The following is a 24,604-nucleotide window of genomic DNA, read 5'->3' as shown; positions in this document are numbered from 1 at the left end:
CTTCCAATTTACACATCCCCAACACATAACACCTCTGGGGGAAGGAGACTAAGCAAATTTTACAAACATTGGGAGGAGATAACAACAGACACTTGGGTACTGGCAATTATCCAGCATGGTTATTGCATAGAATTTCTCAAATTCCCTCCAAATGTCCCACCGAAAACACACAATATGTCAAAACAACATATAGATCTTCTAGGACTAGAAGTTCAGGCATTGCTACAGAAAGAAGCAATAGAATTAGTACCAAACCAACAGAAAGGAACAGGAGTTTACTCTCTGTACTTTCTCATACCCAAAAAAGACAAGAGTCTGAGACCTATATTAGATCTCAGAACATTAAATACCTACATCAAATGAGATCACTTTCACATGGTGACATTACAGGACGTAATCCCACTGCTCAAACAACAAGACTACATGACAACACTAGACCTGAAGGATGCATATTTCCATATACCGATACATCCTTCACACAGAAAGTACTTAAGGTTTGTATTCCAAGGGGTACATTACCAATTCAAGGTGTTGCCATTCGGAATAACAACTGCGCCAAGAGTTTTTACAAAATGCCTGGCAGTCGTAGCTGCACATATCAGAAGGCAGCAAATACATGTGTTCCCGTACCTAGACGATTAGTTAATCAAAACCAACACGCTAGAACGGTGTTCACAACACACAAAGTATGTCATAGAAACCCTCCACAAACTAGGTTTCTCAATCAACTACACAAAGTCACACCTGCCGTGTCAAACACAGCAATACTTGGGGGCGACAATCAACACAGCAAAAGGGATTGTCACTCCAAGCCCACAAAGGGTTCAGGCTTTTCACAATGTAATACAGGCCATGTATCCAAAACAAAAAATACAAGTCAAAATGGTGATGAAACTCCTAGGCATGATGTCCTCATGCATAGCCATTGTCCCAAATGCAAGGTTGCACATGCGGCCCTTACAACAGTGCCTAGCATCACAATGGTCACAGGCACAGGGTCATCTTCTAGATCTGGTGTTGGTAGACCGCCAAACATACACCTCGCTTCAATGGTGGAACAGTATAAATTTAAACCAAGGGCGGCCTTTCCAAGACCCAGTGCCACAATATGTAATAACGACAGATGCCTCCATGATAGGGTGGGGAGCACACCTCAATCAACACAGCATCCAAGGACAATGGGACACTCAGCAAAAACAGTTTCACATAAATCACTTAGAACTATTGGCAGTATTTCTAGCGCTGAAAGCATTTCAACCCATAATAAGCCACAAACACATTCTTGTCAAAACAGACAACATGACAACGATGTATTACCTAAACAAACAGGGAGGGACACACTCAACACAGTTGTGTCTCCTGGCACAGAGAATATGGCATTGGGCGATTCACAACCACATTCGCCTAATAGCACAATTTATTCCAGGAATTCAGAATCAGTTAGCAGACAATCTCTCTCGGGATCACCAACAGATCCACGAATGGGAGATTCACCCCCTAATACTGAACACTTACTTCCAGAATTGGGGAACACCACAAATAGATCTATTTGCAACAAAGGAAAACGCAAAATGCCAAAACTTGGCATCCAGGTACCCACAAGATCAGTCTCAGGGCAATGCGTTATGGATGAGTTGGTCAGGGATATTTGCTTACGCTTTTCCCCCTCTCCCACTCCTTCCATATCTGGTAAACAAGTTGAGTCAAAACAAACTCCGACTCATACTAATAGCGCCAACATGGGCAAGACAACCTTGGTACACAACACTACTAGACCTCTCAGTAGTGCCTCATGTCAAACTACCAAACAGACCAGATCTGTTAACGCAACACAAACAACAGATCAGACATCCAAATCCAGCATCGCTGAATCTAGCAATTTGGCTCCTGAAGTCCTAGAGTTCGGACACTTAGACCTTACACATGAATGTATGGAGGTCATAAAACAAGCTAGGAAACCTACCACTAGACATTGCTATGCAAATAAGTGGAAAAGATTTGTTTATTACTGCCATAATAATCAAATTAAACCCTTACACGCATCTGCCAAAGACATCGTAACATACTTACTACATTTGCAAAAGTCAAAGCTAGCTTTTTCTTCCATTAAGATACATCTTACAGCAATTTCAGCTTACCTGCAAATTACGCACTCAACTTCTCTATTTAGGATACCAGTCATAAAAGCATTTATGGAAGGCCTAAAGAGAATTATACCACCAAGAACACCACCAGTTCCTTCATGGAACCTCAACATTGTCTTAACACGACTCATGGGTCCACCTTTTGAGCCCATGCACTCTTGTGAAATGCAATACTTAACATGGAAAGTTGCATTTTTAATTGCCATCACATCTTTAAGAAGAGTAAGTGAGATTCAAGCATTTACCATACAAGAACCATTTATTCAAATACACAAGCATAAAGTAGTTCTACGGACAAATCCTAAATTTTTACCAAAAGTCATATCACCGTTCCCCTTAAATCAAACAGTAGAATTACCAGTGTTCTTCCCACAGCCAGATTCTGTAGCTGAAAGAGCATTACATACATTAGACATCAAAAGAGCGTTAATGTACTACATTGACAGAACAAAACTAATTCGAAAAACAAAACAATTATTTATTGCTTTCCAAAAACCTCATACAGGAAATTCAATTTCTAAACAAGGCATTGCTAGATGGATAGTTAAGTGCATTCAAACCTGTTATCTTAAAACAAAAAGAGAACTGCCTATTACACCAAAGGCACACTCAACTAGAAAGAAAGGTGCTACCATGGCCTTTCTGGGAAATATTCCAATGAACGAAATATGTAAGGCAGCTACATGGTCTACGCCTCATACATTTACCAAACACTACTGTGTAGATGTGCTAACGGCACAACAAGCCTCAGTATGTCAAGCAGTACTACGAACATTGTTTCAAACAACTTCAACTCCTACAGGCTGAACCATCGCTTTTGGGGAGATAACTGCTTACTAGTCTATGCACAGCATGTGTATCTGCAGCTACACATGCCATCGAACGGAAAATGTCACTTACCCAGTGTACATCTGTTCGTGGCATTAGTCGCTGCAGATTCACATGCGCCCACCCGCCTCCCCGGGAGCCTGTAGCCGTTTAGAAGTTGATCTTGAGCATTTGTAAATTTGTTAATATATTACTTTAAACTACATTATGTACATACGTATTCACTCCATATACCTAGTCACATAAATGTGTACCCATGCACGCACATATAAAGATAGATTTAATTACAAAGTTTTTTAATAATTCCATGTGTTTAATATTTCCTATGGGGTGTTATATTATGCCCTTAACTCCATTATTTTCTATGGGAGTGTGTTGCAATACCCCTGAGTAGCCATGTGTGGTACTTTACTTACTCCAAGGCTGGGCCAGAGTACATTTACTAATGTTTTGGCACCTTTTGTCTGTTTGTACTTTAGTTGTGTAGCTTCGCAATAGCAATGGTCTTACTCTTTTATAGATGGACTATTTGTATTATCCTGCCCCTTCATACTCCTCCCTCTCTCTTTAAAAATAGTCCTTATTTTCCAGCCACCACTCCTTCTTGTCCTCCTACATTCACTACTAAATAGGAGACCTCTGCATAAAGAGGAAATGAGAGGTGGAGATCTCTGCGCATAGGTTTGTGAATTGCATTTTGCAGCATGTAGTACTGCTAAAGTATTACAAAATGCAGTTTGTGAATTGGGCCCAAAGTGTGGGTGCTGCGGGTGTGTTGGATTTAGTGGCCGCTTTAGACACCAAGGAACATGAAATCCCTTCAAAAGAAAGCTGATTTTCGTGACCTGGGTGTTAGTAACTCCCTGCTGTTGGTTTCAATAATTCTTCAAAGATCGTACCTTTTGGGAGATAAGGCATCATCTGATAAGGAGGTGTAGAAGGTACAAGATCTCACACAGGCGTACATAATACTTTGATGTTGAATCCTGCGGGCTTCAAGTGTAAATTTTCAAGCACATTCAGGTGATGCACAACTGCGCCTGGGGCTTTCATGTAATATCATGGAGTCTTTCAGAGGGCATGGGGTATTTATTTGGCCAGATTGAAAAGTGGGAGGAGTAGATATAATAAGGTCCTTAACTTTTGTAAGAACTGCTATAATCACGCAAAAAACTAAATTGGAATTGTAGTCATTCTTTGGGAAGGTATTAATAATGCTCCCATAGGTAAGTGACAATCACTCCAGTATGCAATAACTAAGTTAAATACTAACTTATGAAGCAGGTTTTAAACAAAGTTTAATGGTTCTCAGCTGTCAGTGTGGTGACATTCCAAAGACTAAGATCTAAAGGAAAGAGATTGTCCGTGATCTCAAGCTTTAGACAGATTTCCTTAAATTAATGTTTGTGGTACTTGGGCTAATTGGATGCAGTAGGTTGATTCAAGAGGTTCAGGAACCATCGTGCCTGAACTTGTAACATGTGTAAATAATGTATATCCCGGAATATGTGTATTTATTATTTGGATTGCTTGTTTTATTGTCACAACAGTGAGCACAGCACCACCGTCACTCTCATTGTTGGTACATGTAAAGGAGAATATATTGGAAACTTATGAAATTCAAAGGCCTCTGCAGTTCTCTAGATGCGTGACATAGCTGCTGATTTAAGTAGCATCAGAGCTATAAATGAGACCCCTGGGACCATTGTGCTAGTTCCCCCCGTTAAGCCTGTGACATCAGGTCATACTCCCACTCCCTTCCCGGGGCCACATCGGCCCTAAGACCTGGGCTGGTCTCTGATCCAACCTAAACGCCGGTCTCCTATCCAGAGTCTAGTTTGGCTATATTTCAGCCAATATCTTGCTGTGAGATCACTAAGGCACAGCCAGTGTGACTGAAATGTTCTGAGAGTGCCTGCACTGGTGCCTTCAGCACATTAGGCAGTGTTTGGCTTGGACTCGGATGTACAGAAAATTCATAATGACCCACATGGTAGGGATCATAAGAAAGAGGCTGGCGAGGTGCTCCTTCACTATACTGATGATAGACTTTATCTTGGCCTTCAAACCGCTAGTATTCGTGATACCTTGCTAGAAATTACTTTAGAACCCTTTGGAACCCCGACTGAGAAAAATGCCTATTTTGATGTGGTGACATGTAGGTCAGCAGCGGTTTTGGAACTACAACTGCTTAGGGTTGTCCTGATGGAGAATCTAAAAACTTTGATGGACTTGGTAATAGGGTTATCTCTGTCTGTGTGTTGAGCTTTAAACTCCTTGAATGCAGTCTGCCTGCTAGGCATATGCACCCACACACTCTGGGACATGGCGAGCGAGGTCTTGCCTGCTCTCCCCCTTCGGTTTTGAAATACTTTTGCCGAGATGGTCCATGATTAACAGGATGCAGAAAAGTGCATCTTACAGACTGAACACCAAAAACTGAAGCGGTCATGCGATGGAAACTAGCATGGTTATTTGTCTATATGCTGGGATGCATGCCACTGATTTATCAAATGACTCACATGCATCCGTCATAGGCATGAGCCCAAAAAGGATGGTGGGCACAGGCTGTTTTTGGATCTTCGATCCTTGCTTTTCTTGTAAAGGACAAATTCAAGATGCTAACATTAGCCCAGGTCTTGTCTGTTCCAAATAAAATAAACAAACTGATGTACAGCCACTGGCCAGTGACTGAAAGCAGACAGTGATTAATGACTGAAGAGAGCTGGTACTGACCAACAAGGGAAGAGCAGCTACTGGGAAAGGAGTGACTGATATCCAAAGAGAGGATCACTGGCCGGTAGTTGAAGCGGGATTGTATCACCAGTGACTGGGGTGTTTTGACTGAGATCACTTTTCCTCTGCCTGGGTCAGTCTTCTCTGAACACTGTTAATAGTGCTGAAGTTTTAATGTTCTGACTTAAATGTGAACCTTTGCTGAACTTTGGAGAGAGATTGAGGCAGTCAGTGACCTATTCCAAGACATGTCAGTGGCTAACACGCTTGCCCTACATGATTGTGTGGTCAGATGCATCTTTCGTTGAAGGAAAAATCTCCCTGTTTGTGTAGCCGGGCTCATGTTCCGCATGTTCGTCTCCCTGCTAGTCTCTACACCTGTCACTGGTCTCCCTACACTTCACAACTAGTCTTCAGGGCCAAACACTCCAATCCTGCTCCTCCTGGTGCATTTCTCACTGGCCCTGACAACTCTTTCCTTAATAGCTGTTCCTACTGTCACTGGTTTTGTTCCCTGATATGGGTGCCTTTCTCTTCTGGATGTTGGCTATCACAGTGCTGCAGTAGGGTGACTGGTATGTGCAGCAGCTAACCTCTACTTCCTTCTTGCAGGTCTCGCATCATCCTGCAGTGTCCGCCTGCCATGCTGAATCTGACAACTATGTCTTCTGGCAAGGTAAGGTTCTTCTGTAATAATGGCAGTGTCACACTCTATCATAAGCTATGTGAGCCCCTGGTGTCTGAGGAAGGCACTCTTGACTATTTATTTTCCTCACAGTGATTGCATTCTCTGGACCTGGGGATGCTGAATATCTGTAGTCTAGGCCCTGCTTCCAGCAAGTTCTGAACACCGAGCACAATAAGAGAGATCATACTTCTTGCCATGCACATTGTATTTATTCACATTTATTTTATAAAGAAGAGCAGTGGTTATAGAAATGCAAGATTTCAACCTCAGTTTAGCATTGTTGTAGCAGAATCACAATGCATATAAAAATTAGACAAGCATGAACCATAAAAATTAGCCCTTGAATTTGAAAATAGCTCTGCTTTAAAAATTCCATGCAAGAGTGTCTAAACCACCATCACTGACCCATTTTGTGGCCACTCCTGGGCAACCTCATAAAAAACACAGACCCACCAACCACATAACCCATGGGCTATAAGTGGCAGCTCCGTGAAACCACCTTGGAAGCAATGTGCCCCTCAAGAACTAGCAGCCAACCCTTGGATGCAAAAAAAAAAGCAATATTACTCTGCTTGCACAATCTATCTACAACTCAAGGCCTAAAAAGGGGATAACTGTATACCATAACAGTACTGTACTCCATAGAATAAGTCCTTTAAGAGGACCCATGGATTTTATCGCCTTTACCCCACCCATGTCCTGCATTGAAGAAACAGCTTGTAGTTTCCACAGCAGCTGGAAGTGTGGTTTGGTGAACAGCTACTTAGGGCATGACCTCATTGCAGATGGACTTCCCTGTCCGAGGCCTGGTCATTCCACAATGCTCCCTCCTTTTGGAAGGAATGCTTTGCATAGGCCCTGGATCCATGGAAACTGTTAACTGCTATGAGGTCTGACAAAGACTACATTTTATATACATAATACTAAACACTGGTTAAAGAAGTGCAAGATTAAAATCCGAAGCTAATGTTGCTTTGGCATTATTTCAACAAAATTGGACAGGAACAGACTCAACGTGTTCTGTACATTTGTAAGCGTGTGTGACAGTGCTCAAACCAGCTTCATACATTTTTGGGGCGACCCTCCTGTGCTCCCATATAAGACTGTAGGCTGCCTGTCCCCCGTGGCCCATGCCTCTTCTCATGTGGCTTCTTGGGTTCAGTTCAGCATTGATTGGCAGCACCAATGCCTCAGTGCAGGTGCGAACCTGGCTGCTGCAGCACCGTCTGCCTGGTAAGATGGATGCAGCCCAATTTGCTCTGCTGTCCGACACCGAAGTAGGTATGGGCATCCATTGCCAATCTGGGTGATACGTTCTCAAAGACAGTTGCAGCCCCACTGAGGCAAACGCAGTGAACACAGCAGTTGCAGCGCCAACCGGGCTGACATGATCACTAAAGCAATTGCAGCCCCGATTGGGACGGGACTACACAATCACTGTGACATTTGCAGCTCAGACCAGTCTGACACCATCACCATGGCAGTTGCACCCCGGACTGGGCTGGCACAGTTAGCACTCCAGTTGAGTTCTTGACCATACCGGCACAGTCACCTTGGCAGTTGCAGCTACGATCTTATAGATGCAGTCACTAATGCAGTTGCAGTCTGTAGGAGGCTGGACTGGCTTGTAGTGAGTACCAAGGGGTACTTGCACCTTGCACCAGGCCCAGTTATCCCTTATTAGTGTATAGGGTGTCTAGCAGCTTAGGCTGATAGATAATGGTAGCTTAGCAGAGCAGCTTAGGCTGAACTAGGAGACGTGTGAAGCTACTACAGTACCACTTAGTGTCACATGCACAATATCATAAGAAAACACAATACACAGTTATACTAAAAATAAAGGTACTTTATTTTTATGACAATATGCCAAAGTATCTTAGAGTGTACCCTCAGTGAGAGGATAGGAAATATACACAAGATATATATACACAATAGCAAAAATATGCAGTATAGTCTTAGAAAACAGTGCAAACAATGTATAGTTACAATAGGATGCAATGGGGAAACATAGGGATAGGGGCAACACAAACCATATACTCCAAAAGTGGAATGCGAACCACGAATGGACCCCAAACCTATGTGACCTTGTAGAAGGTCGCTGGGACTATTAGAAAATAGTGAGAGTTAGAAATATAACCCTCCCCAAGACCCTGAAAAGTGAGTGCAAAGTGCACTAAAGTTCCCCTAAAGACAAAGAAGTCGTGTTAGAGGAATAATGCAGGAAAGACACAAACCAGCAATGCAACAACTGTGGATTTCCAATCTAGGGTACCTGTGGAACAAGGGGACCAAGTCCAAAAGTCACAAGCAAGTCGGAGATGGGCAGATGCCCAGGAAATGCCAGCTGTGGGTGCAAAGAAGCTTCTACTGGACAGAAGAAGCTGAGGTTTCTGCAGGAACGAAAAGGGCTAGAGACTTCCCCTTTGGTGGACGGATCCCTCTCGTCTTGGAGAGTCGTGCAGAAGTGTTTTCCCGCCGGAAGGACGCCAACAAGCCTTGCTAGTCGCAAATCGTGCGTTTGGCGTTTTTGGACGCTGCCGGGGCCCAGGAGGGACCAGGAGGTCGCAAATTGGACCTGAAGAGAGAGGGGACGTCGAGCAAGACAAAGAGCCCTCACTGAAGCAGGTAGCACCCAGAGAAGTGGCAGAAACAGGCACTACGAGGATGCGTGAAACGGTGCTCGCCGAAGTTGCACAAAGGAGTCCCACGTCGCCGGAGACCAACTTGGAAAGTCGTGCAATGCAGGTTAGAGTGCCGTGGACCCAGGTTTGGCTGTGCACAAAGGATTTCCGCCGGAAGTGCACAGGGGCCGGAGTAGCTGCAAAGTCGCGGTTCCCAGCAATGCAGCCCAGCGAGGTGAGGCAAGGACTTACCTCCACCAAACTTGGGCTGAAGAGTCACTGGACTGTGGTGGTCACTTGGACAGAGTCGCTCGATTCGAGGGACCTCGCTCGTCGTGCTGAGAGGAGACCCAAGGGACCGGTAATGCAGCTTTTTGGTGCCTGCGGTTGCAGGGGGAAGATTCCGTCGACCCACGGGAGATTTCTTCGGAGCTTCTGGTGCAGAGAGGAGGCAGACTAGCCCGACAGCATGCACAAGCAGGAAAACAGTCGAGAAGGCGGCAGGATCAGCGTTACAGAGTTGCAGTAGTCGTCTTTGCTACTATGTTGCAGTTTTGCAGGCTTCCAGAGCGGTCAGCAGTCGATTCCTTATCAGAAGGTGAAGAGAGAGATGCAGAGGAACTCGGCTGAGCTCATGCATTCGTTATCTAAAGTTTCCCCAGAGACAGAGACCCTAAATAGCCAGAAAAGAGGGTTTGGCTACCTAGGAGAGAGGATAGGCTACTAACACCTGAAGGAGCCTATCAGCAGGAGTCTCTGACGTCACCTGGTGGCACTGGCCACTCAGAGCAGTCCAGTGTGCCAGCAGCACCTCTGTTTCCAAGATGGCAGAGGTCTGGAGCACACTGGAGGAGCTCTGGACACCTCCCAGGGGAGGTGCAGGTCAGGGGAGTGGTCACTCCCCTTTCCTTTGTCCAGTTTCGCACCAGAGCAGGGGCTAAGGGGTCCCTGAACCGGTGTAGACTGGCTTATGCAGAATTGGGCACATCTGTGCCCAAGAAAGCATTTCCAGAGGCTGGGGGAGGCTACTCCTCCCCTGCCTTCACACCATTTTCGAAAGGGAGAGGGTGTCACACCCTCTCTCAGAGGAAGTTCTTTGTTCTGCCATCCTGGGCCAGGCCTGGCTGGACCCCAGGAGGGCAGATGCCTGTCTGAGGGGTTGGTATCAGCAGCAGCTGCAGTGAAACCCCAGGAAGGGCAGTTTGGCAGTACCAGGGTCTGTGCTACAGACCACTGGGATCATGGGATTGTGCCAACTATGCCAGGATGGCATAGAGGGGGCAATTCCATGATCATAGACATGTTACATGGCCATATTCGGAGTTACCATTGTGAAGCTATATATAGGTAGTGACCTATATGTAGTGCACACGTGTAATGGTGTCCCCGCACTCACAAAGTTCAGGGAATTGGCTCTGAACAATGTGGGGGCACCTTGGCTAGTGCCAGGGTGCCCTCACACTAAGTAACTTTGCACCTAACCTTTACCAGGTAAAGGTTAGACATATAGGTGACTTATAAGTTACTTAAGTGCAGTGTAAAATGGCTGTGAAATAACGTGGACGTTATTTCACTCAGGCTGCAGTGGCAGGCCTGTGTAAGAATTGTCAGAGCTCCCTATGGGTGGCAAAAGAAATGCTGCAGCCCATAGGGATCTTCTGGAACCCCAATACCCTGGGTACCTCAGTACCATATACTAGGGAATTATAAGGGTGTTCCAGTATGCCAATGTAAATTGGTAAAAATGGTCACTAGCCTGTTAGTGACAATTTGGAAAGAAATGAGAGAGCATAACCACTGAGGTTCTGATTAGCAGAGCCTCAGTGAGACAGTTAGTCACTACACAGGTAACACATTCAGGCACACTTATGAGCACTGGGGCCCTGGGTTACCAGGGTCCCAGTGACACATACAACTAAAACAACATATATACAGTGAAAAATGGGGGTAACATGCCAGGCAAGATGGTACTTTCCTACACAACCCCCCCCCCCAAACGAAGGACAATAAGACTAGCCATGACCTGATGAGTCTTCATTGTCTAAGTGGAAATATCTGGAGAGTCCATCTGCATTGGAGTGGCTACTCCCAGGTCTATGTTCCACTGTATAGTCCATTCCCTGTAGGGATATGGACCACCTCAACAATTTAGGATTTTCACCTTTCATTTGTTTTAGCCAAAGTAGCGGTTTGTGGTCTGTCTGAACAATGAAGTGAGTGCCAAACAGGTATGGCCTCAACTTCTTCAGAGCCCAGACCACAGCAAAGGCCTCCATCTCAATGGCAGACCAACGCTTTTCTCTAGGGGTCAACCTCCTACTAATAAAAGCAACAGGTTGATCCTGGCCCTCAGAATTAAGTTGTGATAGGACTGCCCCTACTCCTAATTCAGATGCATCAGTTTGGACATAGAATTTTTTAGAGTAACAAGGGCTTTTCAGGACAGGTGCAGAGCACATGGCCTGCTTCAGCTCCTCAAAAGCTTTCTGACAGCTTGCTGTCCATAATACCTTTTTAGGCATTTTCTTGGATGTGAGGTCATTAAGAGGGGCTGCAATGGAGCCATAGTTCTTAATGAACCTCCTGTAATACCCAGTGAGGCCTAGGAAGGCTCTCACCTGAGTCTGAGTGGTAGGGGGAACCCAATCAATAATAGTTTGGATTTTCCCCTGAAGTGGTGCAATCTGTTCCCCACCAACAAGGTGTCCCAGATAAACCACCTTACCCTGCCCTATCTGGCACTTTGAAGCCTTGATAGTGAGGCCTGCCTTTTGCAGGGCCTCCAAAACTTTCCATAGGTGGACCAGGTGATCATCCCAGCTGGAGCTAAAGACAGCTATATCGTCCAAATATGCTGCACTGAAAGCTTCCAGCCCTTGCAGGACTGTGTTCACCAACCTCTGAAAAGTGGCAGGTGCATTTTTCAAACCAAAAGGCATTACAGTAAACTGGTAATGTCCTCCAATGGTAGAAAATGCAGTCTTAGGTTTAGCATCTTCTGATAATTTGATCTGACAATACCCTGCAGTCAAATCAAAAGTGCTTAGATACTTGGCAGATGCCAGTGTATCTATAAGCTCATCTGCCCTGGGTATAGGGTGAGCATCAGTTTTGGTTACCAAGTTGAGACCTCTATAGTCTACACAAAACCGCATTTCCTTCTTTCCATCTTTAGAATTGGGTTTTGGTACCAGTACCACAGGAGAAGCCCATGGACTGTCAGAGTGCTCAACCACTCCTAGTTCCAACATTTTCTGAACTTCTTGCTTTATGCAGTCCCTGACATGGTCAGGCTGCCTATAGATCTTACTTTTGACAGGTAAACTGTCTCCAGTATCTATAGTGTGCTCACACCAAGAATTGGTGCCTGGCACAGTAGAGAAGAGTTCTGAAAATTGATCTAGGAGATTTATGCAATTATCTTTCTGCTCAGCAGTAAGACAATCAGCCAAAACTACACCTTCCACAAGAGCATCTTGATCTGTGGAAGAGAAGAGATCAGGTAGAGGATCACTGTCTTCTTCCTGTCCCTCATCAGTTGCCATGAGCAGGGTGAGATCAGCCCTGTCATAGTAGGGTTTCAGGCGGTTGACATGGAGCACCCTAAGGGGACTCCTGGCAGTGCCTAAGTCAACTAAATAGGTGACTTCTCCCTTCTTTTCAACAATTGTGTGGGGACCACTCCATTTATCTTGGGGTGCTCTTGGGGCCACAGGCTCCAAGACCCACACTTTCTGCCCTGGTTGGTACTGAACCAAAACAGCCTTCTGATCATGCCATTGCTTCTGGAGCTCTTGGCTGGCCTGAAGGTTTTTACTGGCCTTTTTCATGTACTCAGCCATCCTTGATCTGAGGCCAAGTACATAATCCACAATATCCTGCTTAGGAGCTTTTACAGGTTGTTCCCAACCCTCCTTTACAAGTGTGAGTGGACCCCTAACAGGGTGTCCAAAAAGAAGTTCAAAGAGGCTGAAGCCCACTCCTTTCTGGGGTACCTCCCTGTAGGCAAAAAGGAGGCATGGTAGAAGGATATCCCATCTCCTGCGAAGTTTTTCAGGGAGACCCATAATCATGCCTTTGAGAGTTTTATTAAATCTCTCCACCAGTCCATTTGTTTGTGGATGATAGGGTGTTGTGAACTTGTACGTTACACCACACTCCTTCCACATGGCCTTTAAGTATGCAGACATGAAATTGCTTCCTCTGTCTGATACCACTTCCTTTGGGAAGCCCACCCTGGAAAATATTCCCAGGAGGGCCTTTACCTCTGCAGGTGCTGTAGTGGTCCTTAAAGGAATAGCTTCAGGATATCTTGTGGCATGGTCCACTACCACGAAGATTAACCTATTGCCTGAAGCAGTAGGAGGGTCAAGGGGGCCAACTATGTCAACCCCTACCCTTTCAAAGGGGACCCCAACCACAGGCAGTGGGATAAGGGGTGCCTTTGGGGTGCCACCTGTTTTGCCACTGGCTTGACAGGTTTCACAGGACTTACAAAATTCTTTTGTGTCCTCAGACATCCTAGGCCAATGAAACAGGGGAACAAGCCTGTCCCAAGTTTTCATTTGTCCTAGATGCCCAGCTAAGGGAATGTCATGTGCCAGTGTTAGGAGGAACTTTCTGTACTCCTGAGGAATCACTAATCTCCTGGCAGCTCCAGGTTTAGGATCCCTATGCTCAGTGTACAAGAGGTTGTCCTCCCAGTAAACTCTGTGAGAGTCACTGACATCCCCATTAGCCTGTTTGACAGCTTGCTGTCTGAGACCCTCTAATGTGGGACAGGTTTGCTGTGCCACACTCAGCTCCTCTCTGGCAGGCCCCCCTTCACCCAAAAGCTCAGCAGTGTCTGCTTCCAGCTCCTCTGGTGTAGGTTCTGCACAGGGAGGGAATTCTTCTTCCTCAGAAGTAGAATCCACTGTAGAGGGAGGGATAGTAGGAAGTGGTTTGCTTCTACTAGCCCTAGCTTTAGGGAGCACTTGGTCCATTGTTCCAGGATCCAAGCTTCCCTGTCCTTTTTGCTTTTTGGCCTGAGCCCTTGTCAAAGCCAAAATATGCCCTGGGATGCCCAGCATTGCTGCATGGGCCTCCAACTCCACATCTGACCAAGCTGATGTCTCCAAATCATTCCCTAATAGACAGTCTACAGGTAAATATGAAGCTACCACAACTTTCTTTGGACCAGTTACCCCCCCCCCCAGTTGAGATTTACAACAGCCATGGGGTGGCTTTGTGTTATGTTGTGAGCATCGGTACTGGTGTCCAAGTCCAAGTATGTGTTGTTCAGGGTGCACCAGTTTCTCAATCACCATTGTGACACTGGCACCTGTGTCCCTGTAGGCCTGGACCTCAACACCATTTATTAGGGTTAGTTGCTTGTACTTCTCCAAGTTATGGGGGCAAGCAACCAAAGTGGCTAAATCAATAGCCCCTTCAGAGACTAAAGTAGCCTCTGTGGTCTCCCTAATCAGACCAACCCCAACTAAGTTACCAAAAGTGAGCCCAGCTACTCCCTTGGTTTGGCTATTAGTAGGTTTGCTCCCACCACCACTGCTATTAGTAGGGACACTAGGTGTAGCAGTAGGGGTTGTAGTGGTAGGAGCTGTGGTGCCTTTCTTTGGACAACTGGGATCTGTTGTCCAATGGCCTTTTATTTTACATAAATAGCAGCATGGTTTCTTTTCCTTGTTCTGATAAAAGGAGGATTTGGACCCACCACCCCCACCAGAGTGTTTTTGTGGGCCTGATGAAGACTCATTTTTAGATTTGTCCCCACCCTTGTCAGAAGACTTACCATCCTTCTTTTTGTTGCCATCTTTGTCACCCCCTATATGAACTTTTCTGTTCACTCTTGTTCTGACCCATTTGTCTGCCTTCTTTCCCAATTCTTGGGGAGAGGTCAGATCAGAGTCCACCAAGTACTGGTGCAACAAATCAGACACACAATTATTAAGAATATGCTCTCTCAGGATTAAGTTATACAGGCTGTCATAATCAGTAACTTTACTGCCATGTAACCACCCCTCCAAGGCCTTCACTGAATGGTCAATAAAATCAACCCAGTCTTGTGAAGACTCCTTTTTGGTCTCTCTGAACTTTATCCTGTACTGTTCAGTGGTTAAGCCATAACCATCCAGGAGTGCATTCTTAAGAACTTGGAAATTATTAGCATCATTTTCTTTCACAGTAAGGAGCCTATCCCTACCTTTTCCACTAAATGATAGCCATAGGATAGCAGCCCACTGCCTTTGAGGGACATCCTGTACAACACAGGCCCTCTCAAGTGCAGCAAACCACTTGTTAATGTCATCCCCCTCCTTATAAGGGGGAACTATCTTGTGCAGATTCCTGGAATCATGCTCTTTTGCAGGATGACTTTGGGGAATACTGCTGCTGCCACCATGGGTATCTAAACCCAACTTCTGTCTTTCCTTCTCTAATTCAAAAGACTGTCTATCCAAATCCAGCTGTTGCTTTTTAAGCTTCAGTCTGGTTTGTTCCACCCTCAACTTATTGAGTTCCCTCTCTAACATTCTGTCATCAGGGTTGGTGGGAGGGACATTCCTAGAAACAGAGCTATGATGGGAATGAACAGAAGGAGACCTGTCCCTTACAGAAGCCACCCTAACAGCTTGGTTAACAGAAACATTACTACCAGTATGGTGAGAATAAATGCTTTTGCTATGATGTGAGACAACACTATTTATATGGTGTGGCTCATCATCATTACCATCTATGCTAGATTGTCTAGTAATGGGCAGGCTAGGAAGTTTCTTTCCTGAATCTTTTCCTGGGGGAGTCCCTGAATCAGATTGAGAACTATTAGGTACTTTTTCAACAGATGGGGCACCTATGGCCTTATCCTGTTCTCTAAGCATGTTAAGTAACAGTTCCAAGGAAGGATTCTTCCCTACACTCAAACCTCTCTCTATACAGAGACTCCTTGCTCTTTTCCAGCTAAGGTTGTCATATGCAAGTTTGGACAGATCAATATTTTGGCCTGTGCCAGACATTTTTAGAGAGAGTTAAAGTGATAGAAAAAGAGAAAAAAGTTTTCAGAACTTTTTGGAAAGACAGAAAAAAACTTTTTAAACTTTTAAGAACTTTTTGAAAGTTTAGAAGTACTTTTCAGCACTTAGAAAAGAGTGAAAAGAGGAAATGCAAAACATTTTGGCTATGTGTATATACACTGACCTTGTTTTGTATATTTTTCTCTTATGAAAAGTACAATGACACGAGTGGTAAGTAGTCTCAAGCACTTATCCCACCACTGCACAACCAATGTAGGAGGCTGGACTGGCTTGTAGTGAGTACCAAGGGGTACTTGCACCTTGCACCAGGCCCAGTTATCCCTTATTAGTGTATAGGGTGTCTAGCAGCTTAGGCTGATAGATAATGGTAGCTTAGCAGAGCAGCTTAGGCTGAACTAGGAGACGTGTGAAGCTACTACAGTACCACTTAGTGTCACATGCACAATATCATAAGAAAACACAATACACAGTTATACTAAAAATAAAGGTACTTTATTTTTATGACAATATGCCAAAGTATCTTAGAGTGTACCCTCAGTGAGAGGATAGGAAATATACACAAGATATATATACACAATAGCAAAAATATGCAGTATAGTCTTAGAAAACAGTGCAAACAATGTATAGTTACAATAGGATGCAATGGGGAAACATAGGGATAGGGGCAACACAAACCATATACTCCAAAAGTGGAATGCGAACCACGAATGGACCCCAAACCTATGTGACCTTGTAGAGGGTCGCTGGGACTATTAGAAAATAGTGGGAGTTAGAAAAATAACCCTCCCCAAGACCCTGAAAAGTGAGTGCAAAGTGCACTAAAGTTCCCCTAAAGACAAAGAAGTCGTGTTAGAGGAATAATGCAGGAAAGACACAAACCAGCAATGCAACAACTGTGGATTTCCAATCTAGGGTACCTGTGGAACAAGGGGACCAAGTCCAAAAGTCACAAGCAAGTCGGAGATGGGCAGATGCCCAGGAAATGCCAGCTGCGGGTGCAAAGAAGCTTCTACTGGACAGAAGAAGCTGAGGTTTCTGCAGGAACGAAAAGGGCTAGAGACTTCCCCTTTGGTGGACGGATCCCTCTCGTCTTGGAGAGTCGTGCAGAAGTGTTTTCCCGCCGGAAGGACGCCAACAAGCCTTGCTAGTCGCAAATCGTGCGTTTGGCGTTTTTGGACGCTGCCGGGGCCCAGGAGGGACCAGGAGGTCGCAAATTGGACCTGAAGAGAGAGGGGACGTCGAGCAAGACAAAGAGCCCTCACTGAAGCAGGTAGCACCCAGAGAAGTGGCAGAAACAGGCACTACGAGGATGCGTGAAACGGTGCTCGCCGAAGTTGCACAAAGGAGTCCCACGTCGCCGGAGACCAACTTGGAAAGTCGTGCAATGCAGGTTAGAGTGCCGTGGACCCAGGCTTGGCTGTGCACAAAGGATTTCCGCCGGAAGTGCACAGGGGCCGGAGTAGCTGCAAAGTCGCGGTTCCCAGCAATGCAGCCCAGCGAGGTGAGGCAAGGACTTACCTCCACCAAACTTGGGCTGAAGAGTCACTGGACTGTGGGGGTCACTTGGACAGAGTCGCTGGATTCGAGGGACCTCGCTCGTCGTGCTGAGAGGAGACCCAAGGGACCGGTAATGCAGCTTTTTGGTGCCTGCGGTTGCAGGGGGAAGATTCCGTCGACCCACGGGAGATTTCTTCGGAGCTTCTGGTGCAGAGAGGAGGCAGACTACCCCCACAGCATGCACAAGCAGGAAAACAGTCGAGAAGGCGGCAGGATCAGCGTTACAGAGTTGCAGTAGTCGTCTTTGCTACTATGTTGCAGTTTTGCAGGCTTCCAGCGCGGTCAGCAGTCGATTCCTTATCAGAAGGTGAAGAGAGAGATGCAGAGGAACTCTGCTGAGCTCATGCATTCGTTATCTAAAGTTTCCCCAGAGACAGAGACCCTAAATAGCCAGAAAAGAGGGTTTGGCTACCTAGGAGAGAGGATAGGCTACTAACACCTGAAGGAGCCTATCAGCAGGAGTCTCTGACGTCACCTGGTGGCACTGGCCACTCAGAGCAGTCCAGTGTGCCAGCAGCACCTCTGTTTCCAAGATGGCAGAGGTCTGGAGCACACTGGAGGAGCTCTGGACACCTCCCAGGGGAGGTGCAGGTCAGGGGAGTGGTCACTCCCCTTTCCTGCACCTCCCAAGGGAGGTGCAGGTCAGGGGAGTGGTCACTCCCCTTTCCTTTGTCCAGTTTCGCGCCAGAGCAGGGGCTAAGGGGTCCCTGAACCGGTGTAGACTGGCTTATGCAGAATTGGGCACATCTGTGCCCAAGAAAGCATTTCCAGAGGCTGGGGGAGGCTACTCCTCCCCTGCCTTCACACCATTTTCCAAAGGGAGAGGGTGTCACACCCTCTCTCAGAGGAAGTTCTTTGTTCTGCCATCCTGGGCCAGGCCTGGCTGGACCCCAGGAGGGCAGATGCCTGTCTGAGGGGTTGGCAGCAGCAGCAGCTGCAATGAAACCCCAGGAAGGGCAGTTTGGCAGTACCAGGGTCTGTGCTACAGACCACTGGGATCATGGGATTGTGCCAACTATGCCAGGATGGCATAGAGGGGGCAATTCCATGATCATAGACATGTTACATGGCCATATTCGGAGTTACCATTGTGAAGCTACATATAGGTAGTGACCTATATGTAGTGCACGCGTGTAATGGTGTCCCCGCACTCACAAAGTTCAGGGAATTGGCTCTGAACAATGTGGGGGCACCTTGGCTAGTGCCAGGGTGCCCTCACACTAAGTAACTTTGCACCTAACCTTTACCAGGTAAAGGTTAGACATATAGGTGACTTATAAGTTACTTAAGTGCAGTGTAAAATGGCTGTGAAATAACGTGGACGTTATTTCACTCAGGCTGCAGTGGCAGGCCTGTGTAAGAATTGTCAGAGCTCCCTATGGGTGGCAAAAGAAATGCTGCAGCCCATAGGGATCTCCTGGAACCCCAATACCCTGGGTACCTCAGTACCATATACTAGGGAATTATAAGGGTGTTCCAGTAAGCCAATGTAAATTGGTAAAAATGGTCACTAGCCTGTTAGTGACAATTTGGAAAGAAATGAGAGAGCATAACCACTGAGGTTCTGATTAGCAGAGCCTCAGTGAGACAGTTAGTCACTACACAGGTAACACATTCAGGCACACTTATGAGCACTGGGGCCCTGGGTTACCAGGGTCCCAGTGACACATACAACTAAAACAACATATATACAGTGAAAAATGGGGGTAACATGCCAGGCAAGATGGTACTTTCCTACACAGTCCTATCCAGGCTGATACAATCCCTAGTTGCTTCTTGTTTTGTTTCCAGTCCATCTTTTTTGGCTGGTTGTTCCTCCACCCAGGGACAAATTGGGTTCTCCTTCTGGACAGTCTCTCCTCCTCTAGGGCTAAGCATTCTTCTTCCCTCTCTCATCAGGCAAGCAAGCTTCTAAGTACTAGGCAGACCCTCAGCTCCTCCAGCAGAAAGTGCGTACTTCAAGTGATGCCCCATCATCTCCCTGATACGCCAGCAGTCCTTGAGTACCCAGAGGGGCACTTTCTTCCTTTTTTAAGAAGGGCTTGTAACTGGAATAAAGTGCGGTGGTTTGTGTCCTACTTCTATACACATTTTCTAGATGGAATGTGGATACACCTTTTTAACATTCAGAGCCCGTTTTGGAGTGGTTCTATATTCAAGTGTCCTTCACAGGATGCTGTTCAGCCACTTGCGTAGAGTGATGCTTCTCACAGCAGGTGGCACTGGGGCTGTCTCCAAACTGGAGTACCCAGAACATAGGCACATTGAAATGTGAGGTTTCTGTACCTGACTGTCAACACCTTCCCTGAAGCAGTAATCTGGGATAAACAAAGGGGAAGTCCTAACCTACACGTTTTCTTATCTTGCACAACAGAAACTGCAGCCCCCACCCCCTTTCCCTTGCTATCAGACTAATGGCAGTGCTCAGGAAGAACCAATCAGCAGCTCCTTGCTAACAAAGGTCTTCATGGAATTTCTAAGGGTACCTGTGTCTCCATCCTCCTCACTTCATTATCTGGATCTCTGCCATCCACCCACTAGAACGCAGGCACTGCACTTCCACTGTCTGGGGAAGCTGTCCTCATCCTCCATCTTGTGCATGCTAAGTTAAGGACATCCAAAATGGACCCCCGGGCTTCTGTACTTAGACACACACGCACAGTCGTACTGCTGCACCTGTGCTACATGTATTCTACGCATGTAAGTGTAAATGCAATCAATATACACACAAGATGCCAGCGCAACTGTAAAAAAGTGGGGTGCTAGTTGGGAAGAATGTGAGCCCTTTTCAGGTAATGAGTCTGCATCCTTCTGTTGACTGTGAACCAAGTAACCCATTGTACTCCCTAACTTTCCCAGGATAGTAAAGCAGAGTAGTCCAAGGCCTACCCAAGAGAGGTGATGTAGTTTAGTACCCCAATTCTCTGGTGAGCAACAAATACTCAATAAATCATTGTCTACGCAGTGTTTTTGTTTTTATAAAAAGGAAAAATATTTTATTACATACACAGTACTGAATCTTACTCGTTAATTTGCAAATATATGAAAGTAGGCTGATAGAAATACCTATGGTGACACCCGCTAAATAGTTCACACTTCTTTCGAGCCATGAATCCTAAGAACATAGTACCTACTGTGTATAGTAGTCACAATATAAGGGGCTGTTGTTGCCAAAAGCCTGGCTTGCAGACTTTGTCAGGGTATTCCCACATTAATTACAAAACAAAAATTGGTCCTACAAAACAAATGCAACACCATTAAAATCACTATGAATGGTATTATCTTACAGTAATCTTCATTAAACCATGTAGCATTTCATTGTCAATTTCATTAACATCAATAAAGTATTATAATTACAAGATGATGCATGCAAGAGTCTGTCTTCTACATGCTGCCACTGCGATTTTAGGACAGAGATCCCACACTCCAGAGCCCTTATGTTTAGTTCCAGAAGGGCCTGAAAACAACTCTGACATCTTGAAGGGTCATCAAAATACCCCCCGGGACACTTAGAACAACCTTGTGGGGAATTTCTGCTGGGGAGTAGAGGGGGTTGCTGCCCCTCGGTCAGCCTCCAAACACGGAGCAAAATTTTGGTGGTGCTCTCTCTGTGGAACCACTGAAACCTGAAAATGCAATTGCTGAGTACTTCAGAGGATTCTGGTACTCTCCGTATCCTCAGACCATGGATATTCTATTAACAGCCTCATGCTGCCCTTTCTTTTGTTTTTCATGCTAAGCAGCTTTGTGCCACACTTTGTACTTATCGGGTGCCCCTGTCGCTCTGATGAGGTACCCAGCATCTTTACTTTGCGGGGTCCACATGAGGAGCCCACTCCTGCCCAGCTGGCTCTCCGCATTTCCCTTCCACGTTTGAGCGAATTTGGTGGAGCTGCTGATGTGCTCTTTGCTGCACCAAGCCACGAGAAGCGGAAGAGGTATACCATATCACTGCGAGTACGGTGATGCCGCCTCCTTATTCTGTCACAGAGAGATGGTAGCCCTCAAGACAGTTCTACTTGCATCGGTCCACGGGTGATGGAGTCCCAGGAATAAAAAACTTCTCTTAAGAGGAAGAGGGTACAACCCTCTCCATCAAAATGAATCACGCCGTTACCAGGGGGTATTTTTTGGAGATAACACCCGAGCGCTTCTTGCTTTTTTTTTTCCTGCCCGGTTCCTCCCGGGAAAGCTTCTACTGTTGTTTTCTCTGGCCCGTGGGGCCAGTTTTCACAGTATTGGTGTTGTCTTACTCCTTGTGACCAGCTCTGTCCACTATGAGTATGTTCTTCAGGCCTCTAAATGTAACCTTCTTTGGAGAGCTTGATTTTCACTGCTCCTGATTCTGAGCCCATCTTGTCGTCACCTGGGGTCTTCTTCAGCAGCCCCTCCGCAGCCTGCTAGCACCATACCCTTCCTGTTGGCACTCTGTATGCACCATGGCTTTGGCCATTTTGCAGGGCTGCTGTGTGTTAGCAGCAGAGTCAGTTTCCTCTCCTGATGCAGGACCAGTTCATAGAAGATCCAGGGGAACCCTCCAGGCGCCCCACAAGCAGGTCTGACCCTCTACTGCCCCTCAGGAAGTATAAGGGGGTCAGTGCCACTGGCCTTTGAGAAACTCTCCTGGTTCTCAGGTGCCAGGTGCAGTTCAGATTCCCTTAAGTCTATCCTTGCAGTGGAGTCAGGTGGCTTTGCATCTAGCTGGGCATTCCTCCAACATTGTTGCTCCCAGGTCCAGAAAGCTCTTAAGTCTCTCCCTTGTGCAGGGGATTTTAAGTGGGGGTGGAAAGTTCTATAAGTTATGGACTTCTGCCCGATATAGAGTGACACGTCATCAGATGACACCAGGCCTAAACCTGCTGCACATCATTCTTGGACATTTCAGCGTGGCAGCCTAAAGTGGCCTGTTGAAAGACCTTTCCTGAGAGTCTCGGCCATGCCCCCCAAATGTCACAGATGCCTGATCCTTTCCCTTCAAAACTTTAAAGGGAACCCCCTCCTGTGATTGGCTCCAGTGATCTGGCTGTTCTCCTTTGTTTCTGTGGAAGTGAGAGATTCTCAGGCCTGTTGCTTTGTGCAAGGTAATTAGCACAGATTTCGTCCCCACCCTTGACTTTTCCAGGAAAAAGCCCAAGCACTGTCAAATTACTTTGTGTGGTGAGGCCTTTGATACTTCTACTGGCCACCAGAGCAATAACGTGGCTCAGTGAGTTGGCATAGGACTGTAATCCAGTTACGAGCTGAGCTAGAGAATTATGAACATTTTTCAAGGGCCATGAGAATTACAGATATCACAAAAGTGACTTTAGATCTGCAGGCTGGGTACAGTTTTACCCTAAGATAGGTACCTGACCCATATCTGTAGGCCTAAGTAGAGCAAAAAAATTCTTTGGTGCAGATTTTGCTCGTAATGTGTAATTCACTTAAGCACACAGACTTTTCAAGTAATCACTGCAGATGTAAACTATGAATGCCTACTTACATTATAGCACCTACATCAGGCCAGTACCAATCCCCTCTGTAACGGGCTACCTGTACACAGATACCAGCCTGAGCTAGCTGGTCGTCTGATGCATCTAGCCTGTACACGTGTTACATGTTCCAATGTTCGTGCAACCACCTGAGGGACTCTTACCCTTGCTGCACAGTAGTGAACCCTCCCTTAAAAGCAGCACACAGGTGGTTAGCGCACTCAATCTATTTCACAGATTTTACAGTGAGTGAGACTCCATTGGTGAGACTCCCTCACATTAACAGTCCAACATTCGGGTAGTCTATAATTAAAAAGTCCAGGGGGATTAAATGAGCAGCACCTTTTACTACAGCAACTTTGTGAGCATTCAGTAAAAGTGGTGCTTTACACAAAAAAGATCCATGGGCCACACTTGCAGTGACACAAATAAAAAGGTCTAGTCACACTAACAATCCCAAAACACTGCAAGCTGTTACCACCCCTTTTTGTGCTATACCCAAGACAGGGGCAGCAACCCTCTGTCCAATAATAAGGGCATGCTTGGTGTGCTTCTGTAGGTCACAGGACTTCTCCGGGATCTCGCATAGTCAAGGACAAACCTAGGACTCTGCACTCACACTTAGATTAGTATGACTAATGCCAAAATAAAAGTCTGGATACCTGATTGCATTTCGCTCTCGGGACAGGGGAACACACCCATATGCCATACAGGGGATATATTCTCGTCGCAACTAGTTTTGCAGTGTGCTGTCCTGTGAATGCATTTGTTATATATTCCTGCCAGTCTTATTTGGCTGTACCTTTGTGTCATAGATCCTTCTCTGTTCACAGACATGAAATGGAAGAATAAGTTCTGGGGCAAGTCTTTGGAGATCGTTCCAGTAGGCACCATAAATGTGAAGCTCCCACGGTAAGTTTCTGAGTCAACTTTTTCCATATGTACCTTCCACTCAGCAGGGCATTAGCGCTAAAACAGCCATATTGACAAGTGGTGACAGCACAATAGCTTTGTAAAGCAAGATAAACAGGTTGCTAACCAACCATAACCAAACCATAGCAGGATGACACTGCACTGCATTTGAATCTAGAATTGTTACACACTGCAAAACTGCTTCTACAATATAAGGACTGTGATTAAGTCTAAGTCTGACATTTATTGCTTGTTGAAGGCAGGCTCAGCTGACTGAGTGATCAGAATCTGTGATTAGTGGACAGTATCCGCAAGGTGTATCTTAATTTATAACTGTTGTCCTATGGCCTCTGCTGTTGTTGCAGTCTAATTAATAACAAATGTACTCATATTTGGCATTTGACTCTAGCAATAATGAATTATGAAACGGTTCAGTCCTATTCTAGAAAGTAATAGTGGGTTAGAATCTCAAACTTAGGTACAAAGTAAATAGTTGTGTGCATTAAGAGTTACTTTTAAGCAGAATGGCTGTATTTTCTAGTAACTTAAAATGTTTCTGAGACCTAAATATTAACCCAAAATGTTTGTGCATGTATACAGTACGGGCCCAATTAACAGG

At 45.8% G+C, this 24,604-nt stretch overlaps 1 protein-coding gene across 2 annotated transcripts in view; it reads left to right on the top strand.

Annotated features, from left to right (window-relative positions):
- OSBPL7 (oxysterol binding protein like 7) overlaps positions 1-24,604 on the top strand; it is a 223,334-nt gene that overhangs the window by 147,926 nt on the left and 50,804 nt on the right. For both annotated transcript variants that reach the window (XM_069237506.1, XM_069237507.1), the window contains 2 exons: positions 6,321-6,384; positions 23,907-23,985. In XM_069237506.1, the coding sequence (XP_069093607.1) occupies positions 6,321-6,384; positions 23,907-23,985 (143 nt within the window). The remainder of the gene's footprint in view (positions 1-6,320; positions 6,385-23,906; positions 23,986-24,604) is intronic.

Source organism: Pleurodeles waltl, chromosome 6, assembly GCF_031143425.1.
Source record: "Pleurodeles waltl isolate 20211129_DDA chromosome 6, aPleWal1.hap1.20221129, whole genome shotgun sequence".
Classification (NCBI taxonomy): Eukaryota; Metazoa; Chordata; class Amphibia; order Caudata; family Salamandridae; genus Pleurodeles; species Pleurodeles waltl.
The sequence above is the reverse complement of the archived record's forward strand: the minus strand, read 5'-3'. Positions and strand labels throughout refer to the sequence as shown.